Source organism: Microcebus murinus, chromosome 12 (genome assembly GCF_040939455.1).
Source record: "Microcebus murinus isolate Inina chromosome 12, M.murinus_Inina_mat1.0, whole genome shotgun sequence".
Lineage (NCBI taxonomy): Eukaryota > Metazoa > Chordata > Mammalia > Primates > Cheirogaleidae > Microcebus > Microcebus murinus.
In genome coordinates, this window is record NC_134115.1 from 10,177,645 (window position 1) to 10,203,965 (window position 26,321).

The 26,321-nt window shown below is 37.3% G+C and overlaps 1 protein-coding gene across 4 annotated transcripts in view; it reads right to left on the minus strand.

The window, feature by feature from the left end:
- TUT7 (terminal uridylyl transferase 7) overlaps nt 1–26,321 on the minus strand; it is a 64,178-nt gene that overhangs the window by 13,680 nt on the left and 24,177 nt on the right. For 3 of the 4 annotated variants that reach the window (XM_012736691.3, XM_076008523.1, XM_076008524.1), the window contains exons 11-26: nt 25,663–25,815; nt 22,667–22,847; nt 20,227–21,311; nt 19,685–19,835; nt 18,234–18,320; nt 17,181–17,281; nt 15,101–15,158; nt 9,108–9,211; nt 7,319–7,408; nt 6,810–6,923; nt 6,558–6,635; nt 5,800–5,977; nt 4,210–4,257; nt 4,035–4,126; nt 1,720–1,835; nt 232–557 (exon numbers count right to left, since the gene is read on the minus strand). In XM_012736691.3, the coding sequence (XP_012592145.2) occupies nt 232–557; nt 1,720–1,835; nt 4,035–4,126; nt 4,210–4,257; nt 5,800–5,977; nt 6,558–6,635; nt 6,810–6,923; nt 7,319–7,408; nt 9,108–9,211; nt 15,101–15,158; nt 17,181–17,281; nt 18,234–18,320; nt 19,685–19,835; nt 20,227–21,311; nt 22,667–22,847; nt 25,663–25,815 (2,962 nt within the window). The remainder of the gene's footprint in view (nt 1–231; nt 558–1,719; nt 1,836–4,034; nt 4,127–4,209; nt 4,258–5,799; nt 5,978–6,557; nt 6,636–6,809; nt 6,924–7,318; nt 7,409–9,107; nt 9,212–15,100; nt 15,159–17,180; nt 17,282–18,233; nt 18,321–19,684; nt 19,836–20,226; nt 21,312–22,666; nt 22,848–25,662; nt 25,816–26,321) is intronic. The other variant, XM_076008525.1, reaches the window with a different exon arrangement.

A 26,321-nucleotide genomic window follows, 5' to 3' on the forward strand; every position in this document is an offset into this window, starting at 1 on the left:
CCACCAAATGACTTTCATGAGACTCTAAATAAAGCCAGGAATAAGTGTGTAAGATGTACAGAGGATCAGAATTAAAGGGGGAGAGGGATTTTACTTTCTTAAAAACAAAATCTCTTTTGAGTAAATATATTTGTTGAAGAAATGAATATAATGAAAATAGTAAATAATTCTAAAAAGGATATTTCCCTTGAGATGTTAGTGCAAACACCAAGGTGTGATAGGTGTCCCTACCTGGAGAGCCTTTAAATTGTGGGCATTCCTTTTTAATATGCCCTTCTCTTCCACAAATAAAACAACGTTTTTCTCTTAAGTCTTTGTCATCCTGTCTCTTCCATTTTTCCACTGGTAGCCTGAGAATCTTCTCCCTCCCCAGGTCGACAGCTGCCCTCACTGGCTTGGCTTTCTGAGGTGTGCACTGCATGGACTTATCTTCTTTTGTTAACACCTCCCTTTCTGTATACTTGTTTTGAATTTCTTTGTCCTCTTTGCTTCTTTTTTCTTTGTTCTCAGGGTATCTTTGGTTCAGGCCATCTTCCTGATCTCGCCGTCGTCTCACTCTGTAGAAGACATCATACTAGTAGGAAAAATCTTAATAGAAACCTAACACAATATTAAGCCAACTCCAGAGTTATGAGATACTCAGAAATGGAAGGTATCAAAGGGAAAAGCAAGAACTTAACAAACTAAAATCCATCTTCTCTATTAAGAAGTTACCTCAGGACTTAAGGGTGTAATTTTTCATTTTCAAACTCGCTCTAGTACTATAAGACCATTTTTTGCAATTAGTGGGACTCCTTGGTTCAGTGAAACTCAAATTGTCCTTGGAGTTGTTTTTTGAATAGCCTTTCTGGTGCATTAGCATTCTTTACTAGGCACTGGAAATTTGAGATGTGAAACTTTAAGTTCACAAAGGAACAATGGTTATAAGGAGATTTGTGTTCTTAAATTATCAATATCATTTCTCCCTTGCTCAGTGTGATCACTATTATTTGAATGACAGGAGAAAGCACTTAAAAAAGAGCTCCTCAAATTTCAGATGGTGACTTAATTTGAGTGGCATGTTTTAAAATAAGAATATTATTGTACAGTTAAAAACACCACTATTATAAACCCAAACAACATGTCTCAAGCAAGTGATCAAAAACACATTCCTCTTTCCTTCCTACATGTACCACCAGAAGAAAGGAGGGTGACCAAACTGAGGAGGTGACCTACTTGTAGCAATTATTAAGGGTTAGGCTGGGTACAAATGAAAGGTCCTGCATTCTAGGAAACTGTTCATGAATATAAATCCCAACATGCTGTATCTCAATTATTATACATTAGTAACTAAAATCCTGAAAAAACTCATTCAATTATTCATTGACTCTAAAAAGATTCTGAACATCTCACTACTGTAACAGAAAAGAAATTTAGTTTCCTCTTTTCTTCTTCTGTCCTTATTGGAGAGGCTAATTAATGATTAGGGCCATGACCAAAATCAGGAGAGGGGATCAGGCCTGGAAGACTGTTACCTGCACCCAAGTTAATCCTCATCATCTGTACGTAAAGCCATGTTTTAAATCACTTCATTTTCTTAAAAAATAAAACCAAAAAACAAAATATTTATCAGAAAAATGCTGGATTTCTTATAAGCTTATTTTTGTTACAATAGAACCTTATTTAAAAACTGGAATAAGAAAATAAAGACAAAACCACCCCTATTAAACATTCACTTACTTTCTCCTCATAGGACAGTCCTTCATGAAGTGTCCAATTTTTCCACAAATCCGACAACATCTATCATTTGGGGCCAGCTCTCCTTCAGTTAGTACATCTGGATCAAAAAAGTACTCCTAGAAGAACAGAAATGTATAAAAGCCTCAACTATTAAATGTAAAATCAAAATATATAACTAGACATTAGACAGTGATCTTACATATTAATGTTGACATACAATTATTTTCAATAAGTATTTATATTGTTTAATGCAAAACAAAATCTAAAACCATCAAGGTCTAATTCAGGATAATTTTACCTAAATCCATTTTTGTCATGCAGTTCAACCCTAATCCTAAAGGTTTAAGCACATTTTTAAATAATCGCATTACACCTCCCCTTGAGTCAGCTTCCCCAGGACCTGTGAGGAAGTAAAGCCAGGTACAAAGGCTTTGTCGTCTCATAAAATGTAAAGGCTAACACCTAATGAATTGAGGAACATGATTTGCATTACACAGATTACACTGAGGAAAAGAAAACAGTTATGTATTGCTGCTTTGTTTTATTGTGGCTTCTGACAGAAAAATAACAGAAGAAAGGAAAGACAATGGTTTGGCCTCTTTACTACTAAAATTAAAGTGGGGACCAGCAGCATTGGCATGACTTGGGAGCTACTAGAAATGCAAAATCTTGGGCCTCATCCCAGACCTGCCAAATCAGAGTCTGCTTTTAAACAAAATCACCAGGTGATTTGTTTGAACAAGTTTCAGAAGCACTGTCATATGAGACTGTCATGGCAATATCCAGCAAAAACCAGATGTGCAAATGCCATCCAATACTGGATGTGTTATGAGTCTTCACTGCCGGGTGGGAGGGAATGAGTTGTTGGTCAGAGGGAACAAAGTTTCAGACAGAGAGGAAGAATAAATTTTGAGGTTTACTGCACAACAGGGCAACTATATTCAGTAAGAATGTATTATATATTTCAAAATAACTAAGAGAGTAAATACAAATGTCGCACCACAAAAAATGGTAAGTAAACAAAGTGACAAATGTGTTCATTGGCTTGATTTAATCATTCCTTGTATGCATGTATCAAAACACATGGTGGGCAGGCACCGGTCACTCAATCCTGTAATCCTAGCACTCTGGGAAGTTGAGGCGGGAGGATTGCTTGAGGTCAGGAGTTTGAGACCAGCCTGAGCAAGAGCGAGACCCCATCTCTACTAAAAATAGGAAGCAATTAGCTAGAAAACTAACAATAGAAAAAATTAGCTGGGTGTGGTGGTATATGTCTGTAGTGCCAGCTACTCCAGAGGCTGAGGCAGAAGGATTGCTTGAGCCCAGGAGTTTGAGGTTGTTGTGGGCTAGGCTGTTGCCACAGCACTCTAACCCAAGCAACAGACAGAGACCTTGTTTCAAAAAAACAAAAAAAAACCCTTCAAAAACAAACAAACAAACAAAAAATACACTGTGCCACATAAATGTGTACAATTGTTATCTGTCAATTTAAAATAATATTAATCAAAAAATCTTCATTAAGGAAGTTGATGCAGAAAAAATAACTTTATTCTTGGCAAAATCATCTAGTCCCTAACCATTTTTCTCTGACTAAAATACATTTTCTATTAAATAACATTTTGGTTTGTTTTCAATGACTGTGCTTCCTTAGAAACCTGAGTATTGGGTTATATGAGAACAGAGAGTTCTGTAGCACAGGCAGCACTGTCATTCTCCCAGTCCTGTTAAGAGGATTTATTATTCCCTTGGCAAGCAGTGGAAAATGTAGATTTATATCAGGAGAGTGGAGGATGTGCATACATATGTACAAATTGGGCTTGACCAAGGTCGGATTAAGCTGAATGCTAGCAGAACAGCGAAGCTACCTAGAAAGGCTGGCACAGATAATCAGGAATAAAAGGTATCAAAGGGAAAACCAAGAATTTAACAAATTTCAATTCACCTCTGTTAAGAAGCTATCTGAGGGCTTAAGGGTGCAGTTTTTCTTTTTGTGATTTTCAAAGTTGCTTCAGTGCTGGTATTCACTTCCTTGGTATGTGTTACCGAAGGAAAAGAAGCAGCAGCAAAATTATTAATTTTCCCACCCTAAGTCTACCTCTCTATGCTCTCCTGATAAAAAACCTCCACACACAGACATTTGAAAATGGTGACAGTGGTGGTGGTGGGGCTTTGGAATTATTTGTATTGTATTAATAATTACTTACATTGGCTAGATTCACCAGACTTTCAGAGTATTAAAGTTATCACTGAAGGATTATGTACAAATTAGGCACTTAAAAAATTTTTTCTTTTTGGCATTTCCAACAGACACTCACCATTTTTGAGGGGTAGTCCTTTGGAAATCCTTTGACAGGAATACCAAATACTCTTCTACCATTGATGAAAGCTTTCATTATGAAATTTGTCACTATGAAGAAAAGAGTAAGAACTCAATTAGATAGATTAAAAAAAAGAGAGATTGCATTAAAATTTACAAACAAAGTAACTTACTTTTCCTTGATAATCCAGCTCCAAGGTTATGATTCAAATCAAAAGGATCTAAGGAAAGAAAATTAAGGAGAGTAAATAAGATGACAGGAAATGCCATTATCCATCCAATAAGTGAAGCCTATATAATGAGAAGAAAATATCATCTACTTTGTTATTAATAATAGTATTAAATGACTACCATTTTATAATAAGCTTAAAATCTATAAGGCTAAACAATATAGCTTTATTTTAAAAAAATTTTAAAGTTTTTAATCAGTGTTAAAAATTTTTAAATTTAAAATTTTATTATTTTTTTAAATTTTAGATTTTTGCCTAAATTTAGATTTTGCCTAAATATAAGGCAAGTTTTTCCACAGAAGTATCCATCAGAAAAGAGGGTGTTGATTTATAATTAAATCCTTACAAAATCCCGCATATTATGACTGGTTGCCCAGTTTTTAATAAATACTGTTTGGAGAAGACACAACAGCCTGATATGGGGTGACACTAGTTCTGGATGCCTACAGAAGTCACAAAATTTAAAACACTTTACTAATGAATTTTCCTGCTAACTAACAAAGATAAAGATCACTTCAGAGATCTTTATTCAAAGATAAAGATCACTTCAGAAAATAATTCATCACGGAGATCATAAAACACACTTATAAATTTATTAAAATATACACAGACACATTCACCTCTCCCAATGTCATGCCAATGGTTATTTGGGTCTCAGGATACAATTTCCAGTAAAATCTTCATACAGACTCTCAAATGATCTTGTATATCTACATCTCAAATGTCTTAGATAGCTGTATACATGATGTGTTTTGGAATATAATTTTAATTGCTATGAGAAGGTTACCTACTTAGTTTGGTCATGCTTTCTTCTGGTGATTTTTATGTGTGCAGGTATTTTTGGTTATTTGCTTGGTATAGTAGAGTTACTACAATATTAGCTACTGCATAGTTAAAAACACTACAACTACCACCACTGAAGTTTCCCAATTCTAGAACAGCTCGCTAGATAATCATGCATGAAGAATTCTTTATAGTTTAGCCTATTATTAATAGTTCATCTGAAAGTAATGTAGAAATTAAAAGCAAAAGATAAACCTTCAAAAATTGAAAACAAATCATTAATAATTGGCAAGCTCCAATGGATCCTTGCACTCAATGGAAGAAGAAAAGCCTTCTCCACCATGGTTGAAATAAATGTCAAGATTTATATACAATTACTTACAGGTAAACTTCTTCAACAGTGAACAAAGATCATGAAAATTCACTTAGTGGCATTCTTTAAACCGTTTAACAGGATGGTTTTAAAAGTTCCATTGTCTTGAAGCTGTCTTATCTGTACTGCTACCTTATTCTTCAGTATGTACCCAATAACAGTAAAAGATTTGTCATGGTGAAAGGACATCAGACATTTAAAAATAAATCTTTAGGCTAGGAACAGACAAGTTGGTTTGGTGTGAGCAATAATGGGAGTGCTGCACTGCACATCTGGAGCAGCAGCTCCTAGCTGGTCTGGAAAAGCTCTGTAAGGAGGAAGAACAATGCCCTCATAGTTCAATCTCTACACTCTAACAATTTCAATTCTACTTGTACCTTCAATAACGATGTATTTTGAGGTCCACTGTTTCTTAAAAGTTGTAAGCAGACTTTTTCTCCTGATGCTAATAACATGTTCTTTAAAATCAAATTCCTCTGTGTAAAAACGAAGGAGGCCCAGCCACAACTGCCCAACAGATTCTGTGTTTTTTCCATATTCTGGCCAATAGGCAGGCTAGAAATAGAAGGGAACAAGGGGTATCACATTCTATAGTAAAGTGTTAATATCAATATTTATTTGTATCTTAGGGAGTAAATTTGGATTTATTTCTAATTAACTACTTTAAATAGATAAATATATAATTATATAACTTTCATATTTTAAAATACCATTTACATAAAAGTATTAATCTCAACTATATGATTTAAAGATAGGGAATGCTCAGAGTTTTTAGTGTTAAACCTAAGAACATGTTAGTAGGAGAATCCCGAAATAAATTCTGAGAGTTTTGGAGCTGCCTAGGTTATTAGGTCTCTAAAACTCAAAGACTCCCACAAAGTGAATATTCCTTTACTTGGAATAAAGTTACTTAACCATTTGGAATTATTAGGCATTAAAGAAATACTGAATATAGTCCCTAGAAACTCACCTGGCTTAATAAAAGTTTCACTTCAAAGAAAACATCTGCAAAACACTAGTTTTTCACTATTATAAGAATAACAAACAAAAAAATTATTGAAAAGCTACACTACAGCATAGTAGAGCAAATTTTTAATCAAGGATATAGGAAAATCTTTACTCTTAAAATACGTACCAGTTCATCTATTTGATCAAAAAAATAAATATTCCAGCCATCAACAAATATTTCAGGTTTCTTTTCACCTTTGTATATCTGAAATTAATTTTTAAACTATTAGTATAGATTACAAACTTAATGCATTGATACAAAAACTTCCAGGAAAATAGTTAAAATTTTAACTACAGAACCACAGAATTTTAGAGAAGAAAGAGGGCTCAGATAGCTCCCAGTTTTACAGGTAAGAATTACAATGCTATTTATTAATACCTCTTGAAGGACAGGAATGACCGGTGGATTCCTCTGCTGGAGAAAATATAGCACCATAAGAGTGTATGCATATGATGATAAGCTGCCTCTAGATGCATCACCAATATCACACATCTAGAGGGAAGGAAAACAAAGACTAAGACCAAGAAAAGATCACCAATGAATATTGCTAAGTTTGCAGCCATTTTATTACCATAAAAGTAAGAGGTACTTATTTGGGGGACTAATTTAAAAATCACGTTTTCGATGGCTAAAATATGCCAACAAAACCAATCCAACCCAACCCAATCCAACAAAGCAGTAGATAATTAGCCACAAGCAAGATCGTATCACAGTGTAAAAATTTAAGATAAAAATATTTTAGCTTGCTCCACAGGGCTTCCCAAATAGTTATAAGGAAGCATGTGACATTGGTTATAATTCATTAACAAGTACAGATTTCATGTTTTCAACAAGGTATGAGGACACAATGAAACTTCATAATAAATGACAACAGGGAGCATACTCACTTTTGTGAATACTTTCATGGTATAACACAAATATTTCACTCTGGGATCAATGGCTGAATAAGCAGATAAAAGTCTTGTATTATGAAGGGCCTGTTAAAAAGGAAATTACACTATAAGGCTATTGATTAGATGAAAAGGTTTTAAATTGGAATATTCTTTTTTTTTTTTGGGACAGAGTCTCGCTTTGTTGCCCAGGCTAGAGTGAGTGCCATGGCATCAGCCTAGCTCACAGCAACCTCAAACTCCTGGGCTCAAGCAATCCTCCTGCCTCAGCCTCCCAAGTAGCTGGGACTACAGGCATTCGCCACCATGCCCGGCTAATTTTTTCTATATATATTAGTTGGCCAATTAATTTTTCTATTTATAGTAGAGATGGGGTCTCGCTCTTGCTCAGGTTGGTTTCGAACTCCTGAACTCAAACGATCCGCCCGGCTCGGCCTCCCAGAGAGCTAGGATTACAGGCGTGAGCCACCGCGCCCGGCCTCTTTTTTTTTTTGAGACAAAGTCTCACTCTACTGCCTGGGCTAGAGTGCCGTGGCGTCAGCCTAGCTCACAGCAACCTCAAAGTCCTGGGCTCAAACAATCCCTCTGCCTCAGCCTCCCGAGTAGCTGGGACTACAGGCATGTACCATCATGCCTGGCTACTTTTTTATATATATTTTTTTAGTTGTCCAGATAATTTCTTTCTATTTTTAGTAGAGACAGAGTCTCACTCTTGCTCAGGCTGATCTCAAACTCCTGACCTTGAGCGATACTCCCACCTTGGCCTCCCAGAGTGCTAGGATTACAGGTGTGAGCCACCACGCCCAGCCTAAATTGGAATATTCTAAATAGGTTTACGCTGTGGTTCATTTCACAGACAAGACGCTTAGACTGAAATTAACCTTTCCCCCTCTCCGAAGACAAGCTTCATTAATTCGCTAGATAATAAAGAATTTTAAGTTACATCTGACTTCATGACCTCCATTATGTTAATATGTCTTTAGAGTGAACATCTAGAAAATAGGACTATTGAACTAAACACTCTATTCCCTTTAAGTATATGTAAGATCCCCCTACCCATGATATTATTTCAATTAAATCCTCAGTGGCCAGAGAGATCCCATAAAACCCTAAAACAAAACAGGTGTGAGAATAAAAAGAATTGGGCACATCTAGATTACACTGTGCCCATCTGAAAATGCACCAGTGTCTCCAAAGACACACCTCACCCCCAAATTAAAACAAAGTTCAGGCTGGGCACGGTGGCTCAGGCCTGTAATCCTAGCACTCTGGGAGGCTGAGGAGGAGGCTTGGTTGAGCTCAGGTGCTCAAAAGCAACCTGAGCAACAGTGAGACCTCATCTCTACTAAAAACCAGAAAAATTAGCCGGGTGTGGTGGCACGCACCCATATTCCCAGCTACTTGAGAGACTGAGGCAGGAGGATCGCTTGAGCCTAGGAGTTTGATGTTGAAGTGAGCTATGATCGTGCTACTGCACTCTACCTGGGGCGACAGAGCAAGAGTCTGTCTCAAAAAAGAAAAGTTAAACAAACAAACAAATAAAAAAGCAAACAAAGTTCAAACCAAACACAAAAGCCTGCCACTCTAACCTCATTTTAAATGAATACTAACATTAACTGAATTCTCTGTTACATCCTTAGCTTCAGAACACTGCCAGGTACATAGCAAGCACTCATAAATAAATCTTGAAAGAGTAAAATTAAATAAATGGTTCACTTGAGATTTTATCAACTGAAACATTTGTTCCCCTAATCTCCCTAAAGAAAAAGCTGGAAGAAAATCTCACCAATGTGTTATATAAACTGATATCCACTTCGAGACCACTTCTCAAATGGAAGAACTTCACGATTGGCACCTTTGCTGTTGTAATAGGTAAGATGTTTCTCAGACCTAGGTTGGGAAATAAGATTGTACCATTAAATACAGCAGCTAGGGATATAAGTGGTTCTTGTGTTAATGTCCCACTATAAAATGATGTAAGCCTAACTCTGGCTTGTTTCACTGCATTCAATAGGACTAAAGATTTCTCTGCTATTAACAAGTATCTGGGAAGACTAAGTTTACATTTGTTAAACATGTTGATGTTTGAACTACAAGAATCAAAAAGGCAAGCCCCTGCCTTCCAGGAATTTAATGATTCATGTGTACTGTGTGCACAGGTGTGTGCACGTGCATGCATGTATGTGTGTGTGCGGGTATGGTTTGCCTGACAAATAACAAAACAGAGAAAACTACTAGAGTCTTTTTTTTTTTGAGGGAGAGTTTTGCTCTGTCACCCAGGCTGGAGTGCAATGGCACAATCACAGCTCACTGCAGCCTCAAACTCAAGGGATCCTCCTGCCTCAGCCTTTCGAATAGCTAGGACTCCAGGTGCATATATCATCATACCCAGCTAATTTTTAAATTTTTTGTAGAGTTGGCATCTCACTATGTTGCCTAAGTTGGTCTCAAACTCCTGGCCTCAAGTGACAGAGTCTGAACTATGTGGGTCCTACCTATTCTCTCCATATGATTATATCTAATTTGGAGAAGAGAATAGAGGCAATCATAAGAATCCTCAAAACAGGTTACTTACCATGGAGTTAGAAGTTACAAAGGTAATAGAAAGGAATCAACTTCAATAGGAGAGGAGGAAATTGCCTAAGCTGGGCTTTGAAAAAGAAGAACAGGCAAAATTTAGTGGAGGTTGAGAGGATTTACCAGGCAAGGGAAATTGCACATGAAAAGGAGAGAAAGCCTGAAAGAGAATGGCATGCTCAGAGAACTCTCATGGAGCTGTGCAGGTTGTAGAATGAACTTTGGAGAAAGGAATATGAGGAACAGGAGAGGGGGGAGAAACCAGAAAAGTCCAAACAGAGAACATATATATCTTGCTGAAAAATATCCTTGGATGCCTAGAGAAGCCAATGAACTATATCAGAGTAGTCAGTGACCACATCTATTTATACAATGCCCAGGCAATAGACAGACTGGAGGCACCTGGAATAATAGAGGTAGAATGACCACTTATTTTTTTATTTTTATTTAACTTTTTCTTTCTTATTTTCTGCTACTTTTTCTTGTCTTTGTCAGGCAAGGATGACTACTTATGAACAATATCGGCCTGAACTCAGTGTGGCATCGGAATGAAGAGAAGAAGCAAGTCAGGTTTGAAAACCTCTATAACTGGATGGGAAGGGAGGGGTGATAAAAGAAGAAGAGTGCTAACAGTAAGAGCTACCACTTCCTGAGCACCTAAAGTGGGACAAGGAGCATGTGAAGAGTCCATTACATATACTAAGGCTTATGACTCTCACCTAACAGATGAAGAAACAGAGACCCAGAAAAAGTCACTTGCTTAGGAATATCCAGCTGATAAATTGTGGAGTTAGGATGTAAATCTAGGAAAGACTGACTCTAAACTTCTACTGAACCTAGTCTATCTAGGTTAGGCTAATTATCACTTCACCCATTTTGGTAATTTCAAGGTTGCCAATGTCAACAACCAAGAAAGAGGATTCAGAAGCAAGGTCAGGTAGTGGAGGTAGATGCAGCAGAAGGTAGGTGGTAAAGAGAAAGAAGCGTTCATTCTGAGATGTAGAAATCTGAGTTTCTTCTGAGAGGTGGTGGTATCTAGGACAGATACATACCATGTTTCCCCAAAAATAAGACCTACCCATAAAATAAGCCCTGGCAGGATTTCTAAGCATTTGCACAATATAAGCCCTACCCGAAAATAAGACCTAGTGATGGGCGTGGCTAGGCAGCCTATCTGCACAACCCATGCATTTCCTCTCGGAGTGGTAAAAACAACAAGCAGCCCTTCTCATCTGCCCCATGAGAGCTCTATTGCTCGACATTAGAGATTGGGGCAAATGGTTCTAAAGGAAATAGAGTCGCAAGAAATTCAGGATGGAATTTGGGATTTGAAGAGTTATGATGATGTTCCAGAAGACGACGACTTAACTATATTTGAATAAATGTAGATTGCTGTACCATACTTACAAAAATTAACACAGCCCCTGAAAATAAGCCCTAGGGTGTCTTTTTGAGGAAAAATAAATATAAGACCCTGTTTTATTTTTGGGGAAACGCGGTAGTGATCATATCGCAGGACTCAGGACAAAATATCATCGTTGAGAAATGGGAATGTTTGCAGAGAACACCTGTGTAGAAGTGTTTAGTTTGCAGTGAAGGTTATGATATTACAAGATAGATGACAGAAGAAATTTCAGAAAGAAAGGTCTGTATGGCAGATAAAGGAAATCTAACACACCGATTGGGAAAAGGGGCAAGAAAACTAATATTTACTAAATACTTAGAATATGGTAGGCCCTGAACTTTAGTGTATTTTTTTTTCTTAATCTTAAATGCTAGTTCTATTATTCCCACTTTACAGATAAGGAACTGAGTGCCTGTAATGAGGTTGAGTGACTTTCTGGGATCACATAGCCCAGCAAGTGGGAAGCTAAGATTTAAAACCAGAGTCTGATTCCAGAACCCCCACCAACTACTTTGCTATACTCCTTCTAAATTTGATAGTCTCTTCTGCATGTTCTTCACATTTGGAACTTGACACTGTTGACCATTATAACATTCATAAGCCTGCCCTCTAGCATTTACTCACAGTATACCATCCCCGTGCTTTCATAAACCATTCCATTCTATCTCTCTGGTTATCAGTTAAAAAAAATTTTTTTTTTTCAAATCAGTAAATAAAAACATTCCAAAGGCTCCCTTTTCAGTCTTAATTTCTGTCCACTGAAATGAAGGCTTAGTCCTCAACTTCTCTCAAATGATTCCTTGGAATTCTGTTTTATTCTTGATCTCTTTCCCTCTCTCAATTTCTTTCTCTTTGAGGCTTTCAATGCAAAACTGTTTTATTTTCATCTTCAATTCTGACTGACAACCCCCTATTTCTAATTGCTTGCTGGATTGTTAACTCTTAGAGATCATATCAAAATGGCAAACTAAACACTTCAACATAGGTGTTTTCTGTAAACATCCTCATTTCTCAAGTACCCAGACATTAGCCTTAACTCTTATTTTCCTACTTATAGGTAGCAAATTTTCCCATTTGGAATCTCTCATATCTTTTTTCCCTTTAATACAGTGGCACACTGGGTGAGGTCCTGCTGCCCAGTCACCTAGATTGTACCTTCCCTAAAAGAGACGACACCAGCTACCTAAAAAGCCTATGTTTTCCTTTTATTGGGTCCTCCCCTACTAAAGAAACTTCAGTGGCTTCCAAATATCTGTAGACTTCATCTTATCTCCTAATATTTCCCACTTGAAAATCCTCTCCAAATGTACCAATCTTCTTACTGTCTTCCAGAACATTCCAAAGTAATTCTCATGTTCATGTGTATGCACTTAGAAATGACTTCCCATCTTTTTCAAATCATATTTACCAACATTTGAGATAACAAGTCCATCTCTTCCATGAACCTCCTCTATCCAACTCTTTCTCATATTCTCTCTCTCCTCAAAAGTTATTTAACTGAATATTACCTTACACTGATTACACAGTTAGAAACTATTTTACTTATTTTAAGATCTGTAAGACTTACACAGATTCTTTATTTTTCCACTATCCCTAAGTGCTAACACAGTGGTATGTACAGAGGAAACACGCAATAAAATACGCGAGTAGACTGTTTTCGAACATACTAAGTTTTAGACATAGCCCTCTAGTTGTTATTAAATTCTTATGCCATGCAATCTGTATCTGATTATTATCATCATCTGTGTGTCTAAGTCATTTCTAATCTAAAAATGATCTGTTTTTAATGTGGTAAAATGTTAATTGGTGAATTTGAATGAAGGTGATACAGAGTTTTCTCTGTGACTTTTGCTGCTCTCCTTTAAGTTTGAAATTATTTAAATTATTTCAAAATGAAAGCCAAAATCTAACTTAGCACTGAAAACATTAATAGTGGTGGTAACTTAGTACTTTACTTTCTTTGCATATCTTCAAAACAAAACAAAAAACACACAATCTTTAGATGTAGAATTCCCAAGTGAGGGAAATGTCTACTTCAATGACCAATGAAAACTATATTGATGTAGGTCTGAATAAAACAAAACCAAAATCCCCAATGTCTTAGGTTAATTTTCACTGAAAATAAACCAAAATTAAGATTTTTTTCTCCTTTTATTTAAACAACATGGTATCTACTTTACTTAAGTTCTGGAAATAAAAAAATATAAAGAAAGGGGGCACGTGTGTGTCTAGGTGTGTGTGCATGTCCATACTGTGAGTAAAAGTCTATTCTCGACTGAAATATAAGAAAGTTTTTCAGCTGGGCATGGTGGCTCACACCTGTAAACCTAAGCACTTAGGGAGGCTGAGGTGGAAGGATTGCTTGAGAAGGAAGGAGGTTGGGACCAACTTGAGAAAGAGGGAGAGATCTCATCTCTGCAAAAAATAGAAAAATAAGCCAGGCATGGTGGCACTTGCCTGTAGTGCCAGCTACTCGGGAGGCTGAGAAAGGAGGATCACTTGAGCCCAGGAGTTTGAGGTTGCAGTGAGCTATGATGATGCCATTGCATTCTAGCCTGGGCAACAGAGCAAGATCCTATCTCCAAACAAAACAAAAGTAAAGGCTTTCATGGATTTAGGTACCCTGAGGATAGGGACCATATTCATCTTCATTCTTAGCTCTCAGCACAGAAGTTTGCTGAACCATATTTTAAAAGAAGATTTTGACTGCTAATAGAATCCATAGCTATCCCGGCAGCAAAAAAAATGCTAATGGTACTTCAATTCTGTGCACAATTTATGTATAGAATATACATTTTACTGCTATAAATACTTCAGCAACTCCTACATTCTGACTTACACAATGTCAATAAGGCAAAATGATTTCCACAGATTCTTGCCTGTCTGGTGCATGCTTTGTTTTGAAACAAACTGAACTAGGCAATAATATGCACATAATTTATCACCAATTTCTCAGTCTTTCATACATAATCACATAACATTTTTTAAAGACACCAGAAGTGCAAACATTCTATAAATGAGCCACCATACTGCTTCATGGCTTCAGTAAATTCTAAGTACAGTTGGCCCTCCATATCCATGGTTCTGCACACCCAGATTCAACCAACTACAGATTGAAAATATTTCCGGGAAAAAAACAAACAATAAAAAATAATACAAATAAAAAAACCAATTTAGGCCGGGCGCGGTGGCTCACGCCTGTAATCCTAGCTCTCTGGGAGGCCGAGGCGGGCGGATTGCTCGAGGTCGGGAGTTCAAAACCAGCCTGAGCAAGAGCGAGACCCCGTCTCTACTATAAATAGAAAGAAACTAATTGGCCAACTAATATATATAGAAAAAATTAGCCGGGCATGGTGGCGCATGCCTGTAGTCCCAGCTACTTGGGAGGCTGAGACAGAAGGATCGCTTGAGCCCAGGAGTCTGAGGTTGCTGTGAGCTAGGCTGACGCCACGGCACTCACTCTAGCCTAGGCAACAAAGTGAGACTCTGTCTCAAAAAAAAAAAAACAAAAAAAAAAAAAAAAAAAAACCAATTTAGCATAACAAGTATTTACATAGCATTTACATTGCATTAGGTATTATAAGTAACCTAGAGATCATTTAACATATACAGGACAATTGGCATGGGTTATATGCAAATACTATCCCATTTTATATAAGGGACTTGAGCATATAAGGATTTTGGTATCTGTGTGTGCGTGTGCATGCGTGTGTGTGTGTGTGTGTGTGTATGTGTGTGTGTGTGTCTGAGTGTCCTGGAACCAAACCACCTCAGATACAGAAGACTATGTAAAATACCTGAATGTTTTCTGAGCACTCTTGCCAATTCTTCAATAGTCCTTACACAGTCCAATCCCTGAAACAAAGATGGCACAAACAACTGAACCCAAACTGGAAGACAGGTTCCTAAATTGGTTATAAACAGTTTCCATTACCTTCAGAAATAATGAAATTAATTTCAACTCAGTCTATATATATTTTTCCCTTCTAGTTTAGTATCATAGTCAGTATTCATAGGAAATATCCTATGGATACAAAAACCACCAAACACCCTACTTCCTAATTGCTTTTGGACATGTGACAAAGGCTAAAATTAGTCAGGAAGCCAAGGTTTCCAAAAAAGTCTCTGAATCCATGGTTGAGGATCTCAAATTCTTCCCACTCTATAATTATATCACTCAGAAGTATCCCATGTGCCAGAACATATAAGAAGGGCTTCTGTGCCCCTTCTTATTTATTCTGGATAGACTTTCATTATAGTTTAAGAGTTGACTGAATTGCTATGGAGGGTGATTAAGCTCACATTATTTCCCTGTAGGACTACCCAAAATAATAATGTACAAATGAAAGTCATATAGCAAAAATAAATAGTATTTCAAATAAATCATAATTAAAAACATTTAGGTTGACCCTATCAACAGAAGCACTTTTGATGGTTATACACAACCCAGAACACATTTGAAATTTTATTTCAGAAGTGTCCCCAAAACTAGTTGACAAGCCATGTTTAAAAAAAAAATTTAACCTTAAGGATATATAATTGGGTCATTCTGTATGTTGAACCAATCTTGCTTATCTACTTTATTCACCTAATTCAGGCTAGATCACTTTTGACTGTTTTCCTAAATCAGATACATCCTCCAAATACAATGACTAAAACTAAGAAAAGGAATTAAGGGTCTTTAGTAACAGCAGTATCACTCATTTGGATAACCAGCATTTGAACTGCTGTTAAAAATAAAAAAAAGAATACAGACTCAGCACTTCTCAGACTTTATATCATTATATATACAGTATTTTATATTTTTTTTTTTTTTTTTTTTTTTTTTTTTAGACAGAGTCTCACTTTGTTGTCCAGGCTAGAGTGAGTGCCATGGCGTCAGCCTAGCTCACAGCAACCTCAAACTCCTGGGCTCGAGTGATCCTTCTGCCTCAGCCTCCCGAGTAGCTGGGACTACAGGCATGCGCCACTATGCCCGGCTAATTTTTTTTATATATATATATATCAGTTGGCCAATTAATTTCTTTCTGTTTATAGTAGAGACGGGGTCTCGCTCTTGCTCAGGCTGGTTTTGAACTCCTGACCTTGAGCAATCCGCCCGCCTCGGCCTCCCAAGAGCTAGGATTACAGGCGTGAGCCACCGCGCCCGGCCCAGTATTTTATATTTTATAAATGTCTTCACATACATCAGAGGCTGGCAAACTTGTTCTGCTTTGCAGGCCCATATGGCCTTTGTCACAGGTACTAAACTCAGCACTTACAGAGCAAAAGCAACATAGACAATACCTAAATGAATGGGTGTTGCTCTGCTCTAATAAAACTTTATTCACTGAAACAGGCAGTTGGGGGCTGAATTTAACCCATGGACCATAGTTTGCCAACTCCTGACATACATGATCCAAACTAACATGTACAATAATCACCTGAGCTAAAAGGGAATCGAAATTATTTCCATTTCACAGATTATCTACCTTGGTATTGATGAAACCAAGTTTGTCTCAAAGCCAGGTCTCTGGACTATAAGGTTAGCACTCTTATTTACCACATAGCCTGTCTGGTAAAAACCTTTACAGATAACCTTGTCTAGGTATATGCTTCCAAGTCAGTGCAGCGGCCAGGAGAAGCTAGTTTAGCTTTGTAGAATTCCTAGGTGTGACTTTGCAATCCACTTTGCACTAGTATAAGGTGAAAGGACAACCTTTTTACTCCTCACATTCACCTCTAAGCTGCTTAATGTCTTTGGTGATAGACTGTGTCAAATGGCACACACGATATGGTATGCCCTGATATAGTTGGAAAATACCAAGCTGTAATGTCAGTCAAGACTGGTCAAATCACACTGCCACAGCAAATGGAAGTTTCATGTGGTCACGGTACCTCAGCAGTTTCGAGTCCATTAATTGTCATACAGACATCAAGGTCACTCTGCTTGAACCCAAATCCATTTTTGGAGGAGCCAAACAAGCTCAATTTAGTTCCTGTTAGGGATATATGAAAAGTAATAACTAATTACCCAATATATTTAACTTTGATCAAAATGGTCCTTTCATGAATCAAAAATACTCAGTTGTTAACTACCCTATATTAATCTCATAATTATGTTCTCTTATTAATCAGTCATTTATTCTAAATTTTTTCCTAAGTTTCCTTTAAATAAATATAAATTGTATATGGCAAGAAAGATTATCAGGTGCCACTTCATCCTTAAATGCAAGGACATTTCAAGGAAAATGTTAGATCACCTCATCATATTTAATAATGTAAGCTTACTATTTCCTAAATAAATGCACTTTTTAGAGGTGTGTAAACTTTGACTCTAAACATGTTGTAATATTAAATGAAAATCACTTGTGGCATCTGCTAGGATAAATGCTATACTGCTACTGTTCTTTCTTTCTTTTTTTTTTTTTTGTTGAGACAGAGTCTTGCTCTGTTGCCCAGGCAAGAGTGCCATGGCATCAGCCTAGCTCACAGCAACCTTAAACTCCTGGGCTCAAGCAATCCTTCTGCCTCAGCCTGCCAAGTAGCTGGGACTACAGGCACGTGCCACCATGCCTGGCTAATTTTTCTATATATTTTTAGTTGTATGGGTAATTTCTTTCACTTTTAGTAGAGATGGGGGTCTTGTTCTTGCTCAGACTGGTCTTGAACTCCTGACCTCAAGTGATCCTCCCACCTCAGCCTCCCAGAGTGCTAGGATTATAGGCGTGAGCCACCACGCCCGGCTGATACTATTCTTTCTATTGGTAAACTAGGACTTGGCAGACCAAAGACATCCCAGGCATATTGTAGATGTAGAACAACTGAAACCCTGACCCACCATCACCACAAGATCACTTTATGATTCTCAATATCAATGTGCTTATAACACACGTACTCATTTGGAAGGAAGGTCACACTACCGTTTTTAAAGATGAAAAAATCATTTACCTGGAAAGTCCTGTCTTATGAAACTTTCTAGGTTTTGTCGAATATGTTCACGAGCCTGATCTTCTAAAATAGTTGGAGAAAAATCCTCTGTTTAAAATAGACACATTGAGAAAATAAGACTGTAGACATACTTTGAAAAGGGTGAAAAAACTATTTTTTAGAAAATAAAACTTACAAAGCTAAATAAATCTCCTAAATTTTTGTGTCTTCTTAGTAGTGTTAGCAATGTAAAATAAAAAATGCCCCTTTATAAAGAGCCTATCACCAAGAACTACTCTTGAAATGGAAACTAATCTGAATCAGGGATCTGTACCTGGGTTTCAGAGACTCTCGGGGTCTAGAAAGGGACTTCTGAGTACTTCACAGAGTGTGAATACAATGTTTGTGAGCGTTTGCATGTACTTTTGTCCGAAGAGAAACTAGTTTTCTTTCATAGTTCATACCCTCCAAAAAGGTTTGTTTAAAAAAAAAAATCACTAAAGCCAAGTGTGTTCTAGCACAGACGGATACCTCACAGTGCAGCCATGTCAACAAGTTCTTTCATTCTAAGCAGCCGAATGTGTCTCCTTTAAATGTTTTCTTTGTAAAACTTTAAACCTATTTTTATCAAGGCTTCCCCAAACTGATGTTCCTTAAAAGGCTGTTACGTAGGCTATTAATTAACGTTACTTGAAAAGTATTTCATGCTCAAATTTTGGAAATAACACTTCTCAGACACTTTCATTATGCCAATGTGCTCTGGAAATCTCTATGGGGAGATTTACTACCCTAAGGGAGAGGGCAGAATATAGTGTTATTCCCTGTTGGCCTGGGATACTTCTGGTCATGAAATATTATTAACTGTACCTAGCAAAACTTTTCAAGAAACACCAGCTGGAAAATGCTAGCACTCTAATCTTAATACTTAAAAAGGGCTGGGCACAGTGGCTCACACCTGTAATACTAGTACTTGGGGAGTTTAAGGCAAGGTGCTCGAGAGAAGCCTAAACAAAATAGTGACATCCAGTCTCTTCAAAAAATATTTTTTAAAAAATTAGCTGGGGCACGGTGGCATGTGGCCGTAGTCCCAGCTACCTGGGAGGCTGAGGCAGGAGGATTGCCTGAGACCAGGAGTTTGAGGTTGCTGTGAACTACGATGATGCCACTGCACTGTAGCCTGAGTAACAGAGTGAGACCCTGTCTCAAAAAACAAAACAAAACAAAGCAAAGCAAAGCAAAGCAAAACAAAATAAACAAAAAAAGACTTAAAATGTCTTCCCTTGTCTTTCATTTGTATTTATTGCATGTCCCAAAAGGGACAGGCATGACATAGAACACTGTGGATACCACAGAGAATAGAACGGACTTAGTACCTTCAAGTGTTTAGAGAGCTAACAGGATAGTGATTCTGATGACTCGAGTAAATGTCAATTTAATATTTCAACAAATCAGAAGAAATGTGAGTAACTTACTATAACACTGGATGCAAACTTGATCTAAGATATTTGAAAACTTCGGTGTTAGTGGTGGCAAAGGTTCTAGCTGGATTCTTTTGAAGTCATCGGGACAGTCCTTCTTTAGATGACCCTCTCGTTTGCATAAGCTGCACACCACTGTAGGAGACTGCAGGAACATGATAAAGCAAACCAAAACTTAAGGTAATACTTCAGTTGCCAAATGATAAGGTCTGGAATCTTTTTTAAAGTATCTAGTCAACTCTTCACTTTCCAAAGGAAATGAAAATACAATATGCAACCGCTCCAAAGGATCTGAGATAAGAAGAACCCCAATGGTATCTTCAGGAAAAAAAGGTACTAACAGCATTCCCTTCCTTCTATGCAAATTCCCATGAGTCTTAAGGAGGGAAGTGGACCAGTGATCATATTTGAAAGACCAACTCATTAACCACAACCCAAACAGGGAGACTTCTGCTCTAGAATATAAAAACTGAAATTACATGCATTAAAATTGTTTAAGGTATCCTAGTTCTAAGTGTAGTACTGGCACTGATTACCTTGCCTTTGGTGAAGATAAGTTTACTAAATTCATAGAAGAAATCAGATGGATCCACTGGTGAATTTTCTTTACAGATATTTTCTTCTTTAAGACTTATTTTGTTAAGTTCCTTTACTAGAGCTCCATCTACATGTTTTCCACATTCCTTCATGTCTTCATACTTAGCAGGCTCGCCTACTTCATCATCCTCTTCAGACAGGGCATCCTCATCCCCTGATCCATTGTAGGTGTTGTCTAACTCATCTTCATTAGCAATGCCATCTTCATCTTCCCTTTGGCTAATGGTGAGCCTGGGTCCTTCCTCCTCTTCCTCCTCCTCTTCATCAGAGTGAATGATTTTTGATGTCTGGCCCTGTATTGAAGGTGCAAAGTGGTTTAGAGAGTCTTCTAGTTCATCAGTATCTTCTATACTTTCTTCATCAACATCAGTCTTCTTATCTAAAGTGGCAAATCCATCACATTTTTTAGCTGTAGGATTCTGGATGCCTTCTAAATTCAAAGTGCTGTCTGTCTCATTATTAAGAGTGCTGCCACAGATGATGAGCTCTCCACATCCACCAGTGCTTAAACCATCATCAATAGTCAAAGGATGCTTGTCCTTTTTCCCAATTTTCTCTTTCTCATTTTTACTTTCTCTTTCTTGATGGTGTACTTTAACATCCTCATAATCGTCACAATTGACCTTTGCCTGGATACACTCGGAGTTTTCTGGGTGGACACTGATACTTATATTTCCCATTTCCTCTGTTGGTGAGCTTCCAAACCTTTCAGCAGTCTCTTTAAGAGTACGGGAATGTACTTTGCAGGTATTTGCAGATGAACTGGTAGCACCGGGACCTGGGACCAAAACTGAGTTTTTGAGCTTATCATCTTTTGCTGGTATGGCTGGGTCATGATTTACTACTTCTTTAGAATGTTCTGAAGCACATGTAACTACACCCAGAGGCTTTGGAAGGCTGGATTTTCCAGTTTTATGTGGAAGAGCAAAGTATTTATATGTTGTCCTTAAACAATGAAGAATATATTCAAACACGGGTTGATTATTTAGGGTCCTTGCCACATTTCTTTTAACAGAGTAGGGATCTGTAATGAAAAAAAAAAAGAAAAAAAAATCTACCACTTCATATACTTCTACTTCATGTTTTAAAAATTAGCCTGCTGCAGATAAAAATAGACAACAAACAATAGTAAAATTTGTCATGTATCTTATATGCTTAAAAAACAATGAAGGTGGGGAGTAAGAAAATATAGTTGAAGAACATAATGTAACATTTTCTGAAACATCTGCTCTAAGAGAACCCATTCTGTTCAGAACCACTACCCCTTCCCTATCGTGCTCTGTGACTTTGGAGGTGGAAAAGATGTGGCTCTCATGCCCTTGGGAAGAATCAAGGTCTTCCCGACAGGCTTTGCTGCTGAGTGTTCTGCCTCCCCACTCAGCCAGGCCCTGAGGTTTGTCGAGCTTACCTCCACTCTTCTGCCCCAGGAAGCCCCATCACTGAATTGGCTGGACTGAATTTCAGGGGCGAGAGGGAGGCACCAGGAGGAGACACCACTTCTCTCAATCTTTTCTCCTCCCCTAGAACTCCAGCAGGTTAGGCAATTGGCCAGAAGAGCTGAGCCAGAGAAACTGCAGGGGAGGGTTTAAAAATGTGAGATCCCCATGATTGCACACAGAATTTATGCAAAATGCAAAAAACCCTCTTATGCAACATAAAGCTTGAAAAAAAATCAAGCAAAAATAAGAGAATTCCATTTAGGAGGTTCTTTAAATTATTTAAAGGAGGAGAATTAAGATTTCTAGAGGGGTTTCAACCTCCTGACTTTACAAAGCTGAGAAGAGCTAGTCCATTTAATGACATCTACAGGGCACATCAGTGTGTCTTTGATACAGTGATTTCAGTTAAATAAGCCTTCACTAAAAAAGTGGTTTTATGAATAAGTTCTAAATGTTACTGCAGATATGTCAAAAATAACTATTCGTTCCCTCTATTGGACAGGAATCCAACTGAGAATGTCATTTTTCAAAAGAAGAAGTATTTTTCTCACCTTTGCAAGTGTAAAAAATATCAACAATTGACAAAATGACTGAGTTTAAAATTTCAGAAGTGAGAACTGTAAAGAGGAAAGGGGGTCCACACATCACTATGAAAAAACTTTTTAAGCATTTAAGTTTTTAAGCAATTTACAAAGAAAGCAAGGTCTCAATCAGCCATCATTCCAGTTGCTTATACTTTAAAAACCTGGGGGCAACAGGTTCATTCCTTGAAATGATCCACTGTAACACATGTAAGATTCTAACTATTTATTTCACCTCTGAGGCCAGGCCTACCTTACGTGTAGAAGCTGAAAAGAGACTGAAATAAAAAGCATGCTGTTATACTGGTACCTTAAAAAAAGCGGGGGGGGGGGGATTAAAGATAAACATTGTTAGATACCTTCAATGGCAATGCGCTTTTTGGGCCAATCCTTTGATTCTCGAGATACTGATTCTTTCACACGAATACTTATCACTAAGTCAGCCAAATTAAATTCTAAAGCATAGAATCGCAGCATTTCCACCCAGAGCTGCCCAACTGGTACCGAAGGCTGGTGTTTTATATCAAATATTAATGACACCTATTAATAGCAAAGAGAAACATACAGGTTATTTCAAATGTAAGCGTAATCTGAAAAATTAAAGATCATTCAAACATCCAATTAAGAAATCTGAAAATCCTTAGCAAAGATATAAACTTGACAATCCATCTAGATAAATCAAATTCTAAGTTCTATTTCGCTTATGGTAAAGCAGCATTACTTTACTACACTCCTAGGATTAGATAATGTTAAAATCCAGTCATTATCACAGGAATAGAAAGGATCGCCTTTATTGAACCAGACAGCACTCCTAATTTTGAACTCTTAATAACAGGTGGAGAGGACTGTGCATGGGTTGCTAATACTCTGCACTGAACTCTTCCTGTAACTGCTGCTGGAGACACCTTTATAGTCACAGACACACAGAAATGGACAGTAGCTAAAGGCATAGAGAAAAAGGAAAACCACTCCTCTCATTGCCCTGAGAATCTACAAAAACACACTGACTCTGCCAGTGGCAATTAATTTTAAAGTCCAATAATTTGATAAGAGAAATTGGTACTAGTTTTATGGTCACAGACTTCTGACAAGTTGGAACATACTGTGATGTAATCATATTGGAAAGTGCGTAGTACTTAGCAAAGGAAAAAATATGAGTCCAAATAGTGATTCTGCCACATCATAGCTCTTAATTGCTCTGTGACTTAGCTTCTTCGTTCTCAGACTGGCAGTACAGCTTAGTGGCTAAGAGAACTGGCTTTGGAATTAGGTCAGGCTTAGATTTGAAATCCAAACTCTGCCAAGTACTAGCTGTGTATGATCGTGCTCAAGGACTATAACCTGTCTAAGCCTTGGTTTCCTCATCTGAACAATGGGGATAACAGTACCCACCTCATAGGGTTGTTGGGAGGACTGAGTGAGATAGTGTCTGTAAAGTGCTTAGCACAGTGCCTGGCACACAGTGTTCAAAAAATGGTCGCTATCATTATCTGCAGAGTAGGGATGATACCACCTATAACACAGGATAGTTATGAGGATTAAATCAGAAACAAGGGAAAGCATCTAGCAGACTTGGTTGCTCTCTGTATTTTTTCACTTAGGTATAGTCTTTTTAAGTACAAGAAATCCACATATCATGAAAACACAACATCACAACTGTAAGATGCTCAACTCCCATATGTTAAAAGAGAAGGAATTGAAGCCCCAAGAATTTCCATGACTTGTCAGAAGGTCGCACTGCTTGTCACTGGCAGAATGAGAACAAGGTCTCCCGATCCCAGGACGGTGCTTTTCCACCACACCATATGCAACTCCATAATGTCTACAGCTTACTTAATTTCAGAAGTGGTAGCATGATTAATCTTTCCAAATAGCATAAAAATGTAAAAATTAAGCATTAAATGGACTTAGAGCAATGGCTTTTCCTTCACATTATTCCTATAATTCACACTGAAAAAAATATTTTCTTCTAAGGTGTACGAATTTGTCTCTGATCATACTTTATTATATCAAGCTTCAAAACAAGTGGTATGGTGTTTTCCTCAATTACAAAGGTTCTGCCAAGTAAGACAAAGTCATCTTGGAGATTTACAAGGCAGAACTAATTGAAAATGGAAGTTGTCTTTGTCCCAAACACTATAGTCGAGGACAAAAGGACACCCCCCAGGAATTTTAAGTCTTATTAAATTTTACCTCTTTAGACATAGCCTTTTTCAGCATTAGAAAGGATTTTTAAGCATCTCACCGAAATGACCGAATACCATAACATGGAACTTAAGAGACTTTCGAAATATCAAGACTACTAGTACTTAATTTTTTAAGTTGAGAACACTTTCTTTTTCAAATAAAGTAACAATAGTAGCTAACATTTACTGAGTGCTTACAACATGCTTGGCACTGAGTTAAGCATTCTATAAATCAATGACCCTGTGAGAGGGTACCAGTATTATCCCCATTTGTAGGGAGGAAACTAGCACACAGAAATATTAAGTAACTTGCCCAAGGACACACAGCTAGGAAGTGGGAGAGGTGGGATACAAATTCACATATTCTGGCTCCACAGCCAGTACTCTTATCTACTACAGGAACCCCAAACAGAAGACAGATAAAAGTGGTACTGTTCTGGTGGCAGCAGGGGAAGGGTGGTACCACCTCTTCCCTCCCACTAATGTTCAAGGATTCTAGAAAACATAAAGAGAATCTGATTCACCACTATTCCTCATTTTAGGCATGGACTGGAGGAGTGATGTGACTTATTTGTATGGAACTAGGATCAGAATCCTGGTCTCAGAAATATTTTGTGGATGTTACTGTCATTTTAGCCCAAAGGGTTATGGGAAGATCAAGGACCTTTTACTAATTTGGGACAGAATCTTATTCTTATTTCTAGGATAATTACATTGCACAGATTTTTGTTTGAAATTCTAATAGCCATTCTTTCCTTGTACACGAAATTCCCTGCTCACCCCAATAGGATAGTTAGGGAATAAGTATATCAAATTATATACTTATTCATTGTTATTTCAGTAATTCAAAGTTAGTTAACTTTTCATATATTTAAACCTCATAATGCCATCTAAGACTAAGTTCTTTGAGGATGAATAGGGATTTACCTTTGAATTCTCAGTATCTTTCAAAGGACCGTGTACAGAGGGTAAAAATAACCTCAGATTTAATAACCTAAGTTTTTTTTCAAACCTTTTCTTGCTACTTGTCTATTCAAGTTCTGAACAGAGTAGGAAATGAAATAGTCATGAAATAATTAAGACAGTTAAGGAAATAAGACAGGAGGATCGATTAACCCACAAACTCCATAAATGACAACTGAAATAAAACTAAAAATTAGAGAACAGACCTGTCCCCTTTTAACCAGTACTTCTTTTGGTGCCTCTTCTTTTGTTATGTTTGTGTCCCCTGCAGCATTATCAGTATATTCCCAGACCACAGCGTCCTTCTCAATGTCTTTAAGATTGAAATTCCCCAGTTTGTTTAATGAGAATCCTTCAATCTAGGAAAAATTAGATACATATTTATTATAAGACAGAAACAATTTTGTATCAATCAGAACATATTAATCTTGGAAGGAATGAAAAAGTTAACATATTCATAGTTTATTAAAAATACAAAACAAAAGGTATTTATGGAATATTTGAGACATCTATAAATGTAAAAATAATTTTTAAAGTAAAAAACAAGGTTTTGATTTGCAAAAGGAATGATGACTTTGTGAAATAATTCTTTAGCAAATATTCTAAGAGAAGGTAATGTGGCCTACTGGCTAATGCAAAAGGCCATGGCTTCTGGAGTAAAACTGCCAGGGCCCAAATCTCAGCTCCCTCATATGCCAGCTGTAGGAGCCTGGGTAAGGCACTTATTCTCTGTAGGCCTCAGGCTCCTGTAAAAAGGAATAGCACTAGAACCTCCATCATGGGATAGCTGTGATATGAAATAATGGACACAAGGAACCCAGATACAGGTAGTATCTGCTTGCAGTATATAATAATCACTCAATAA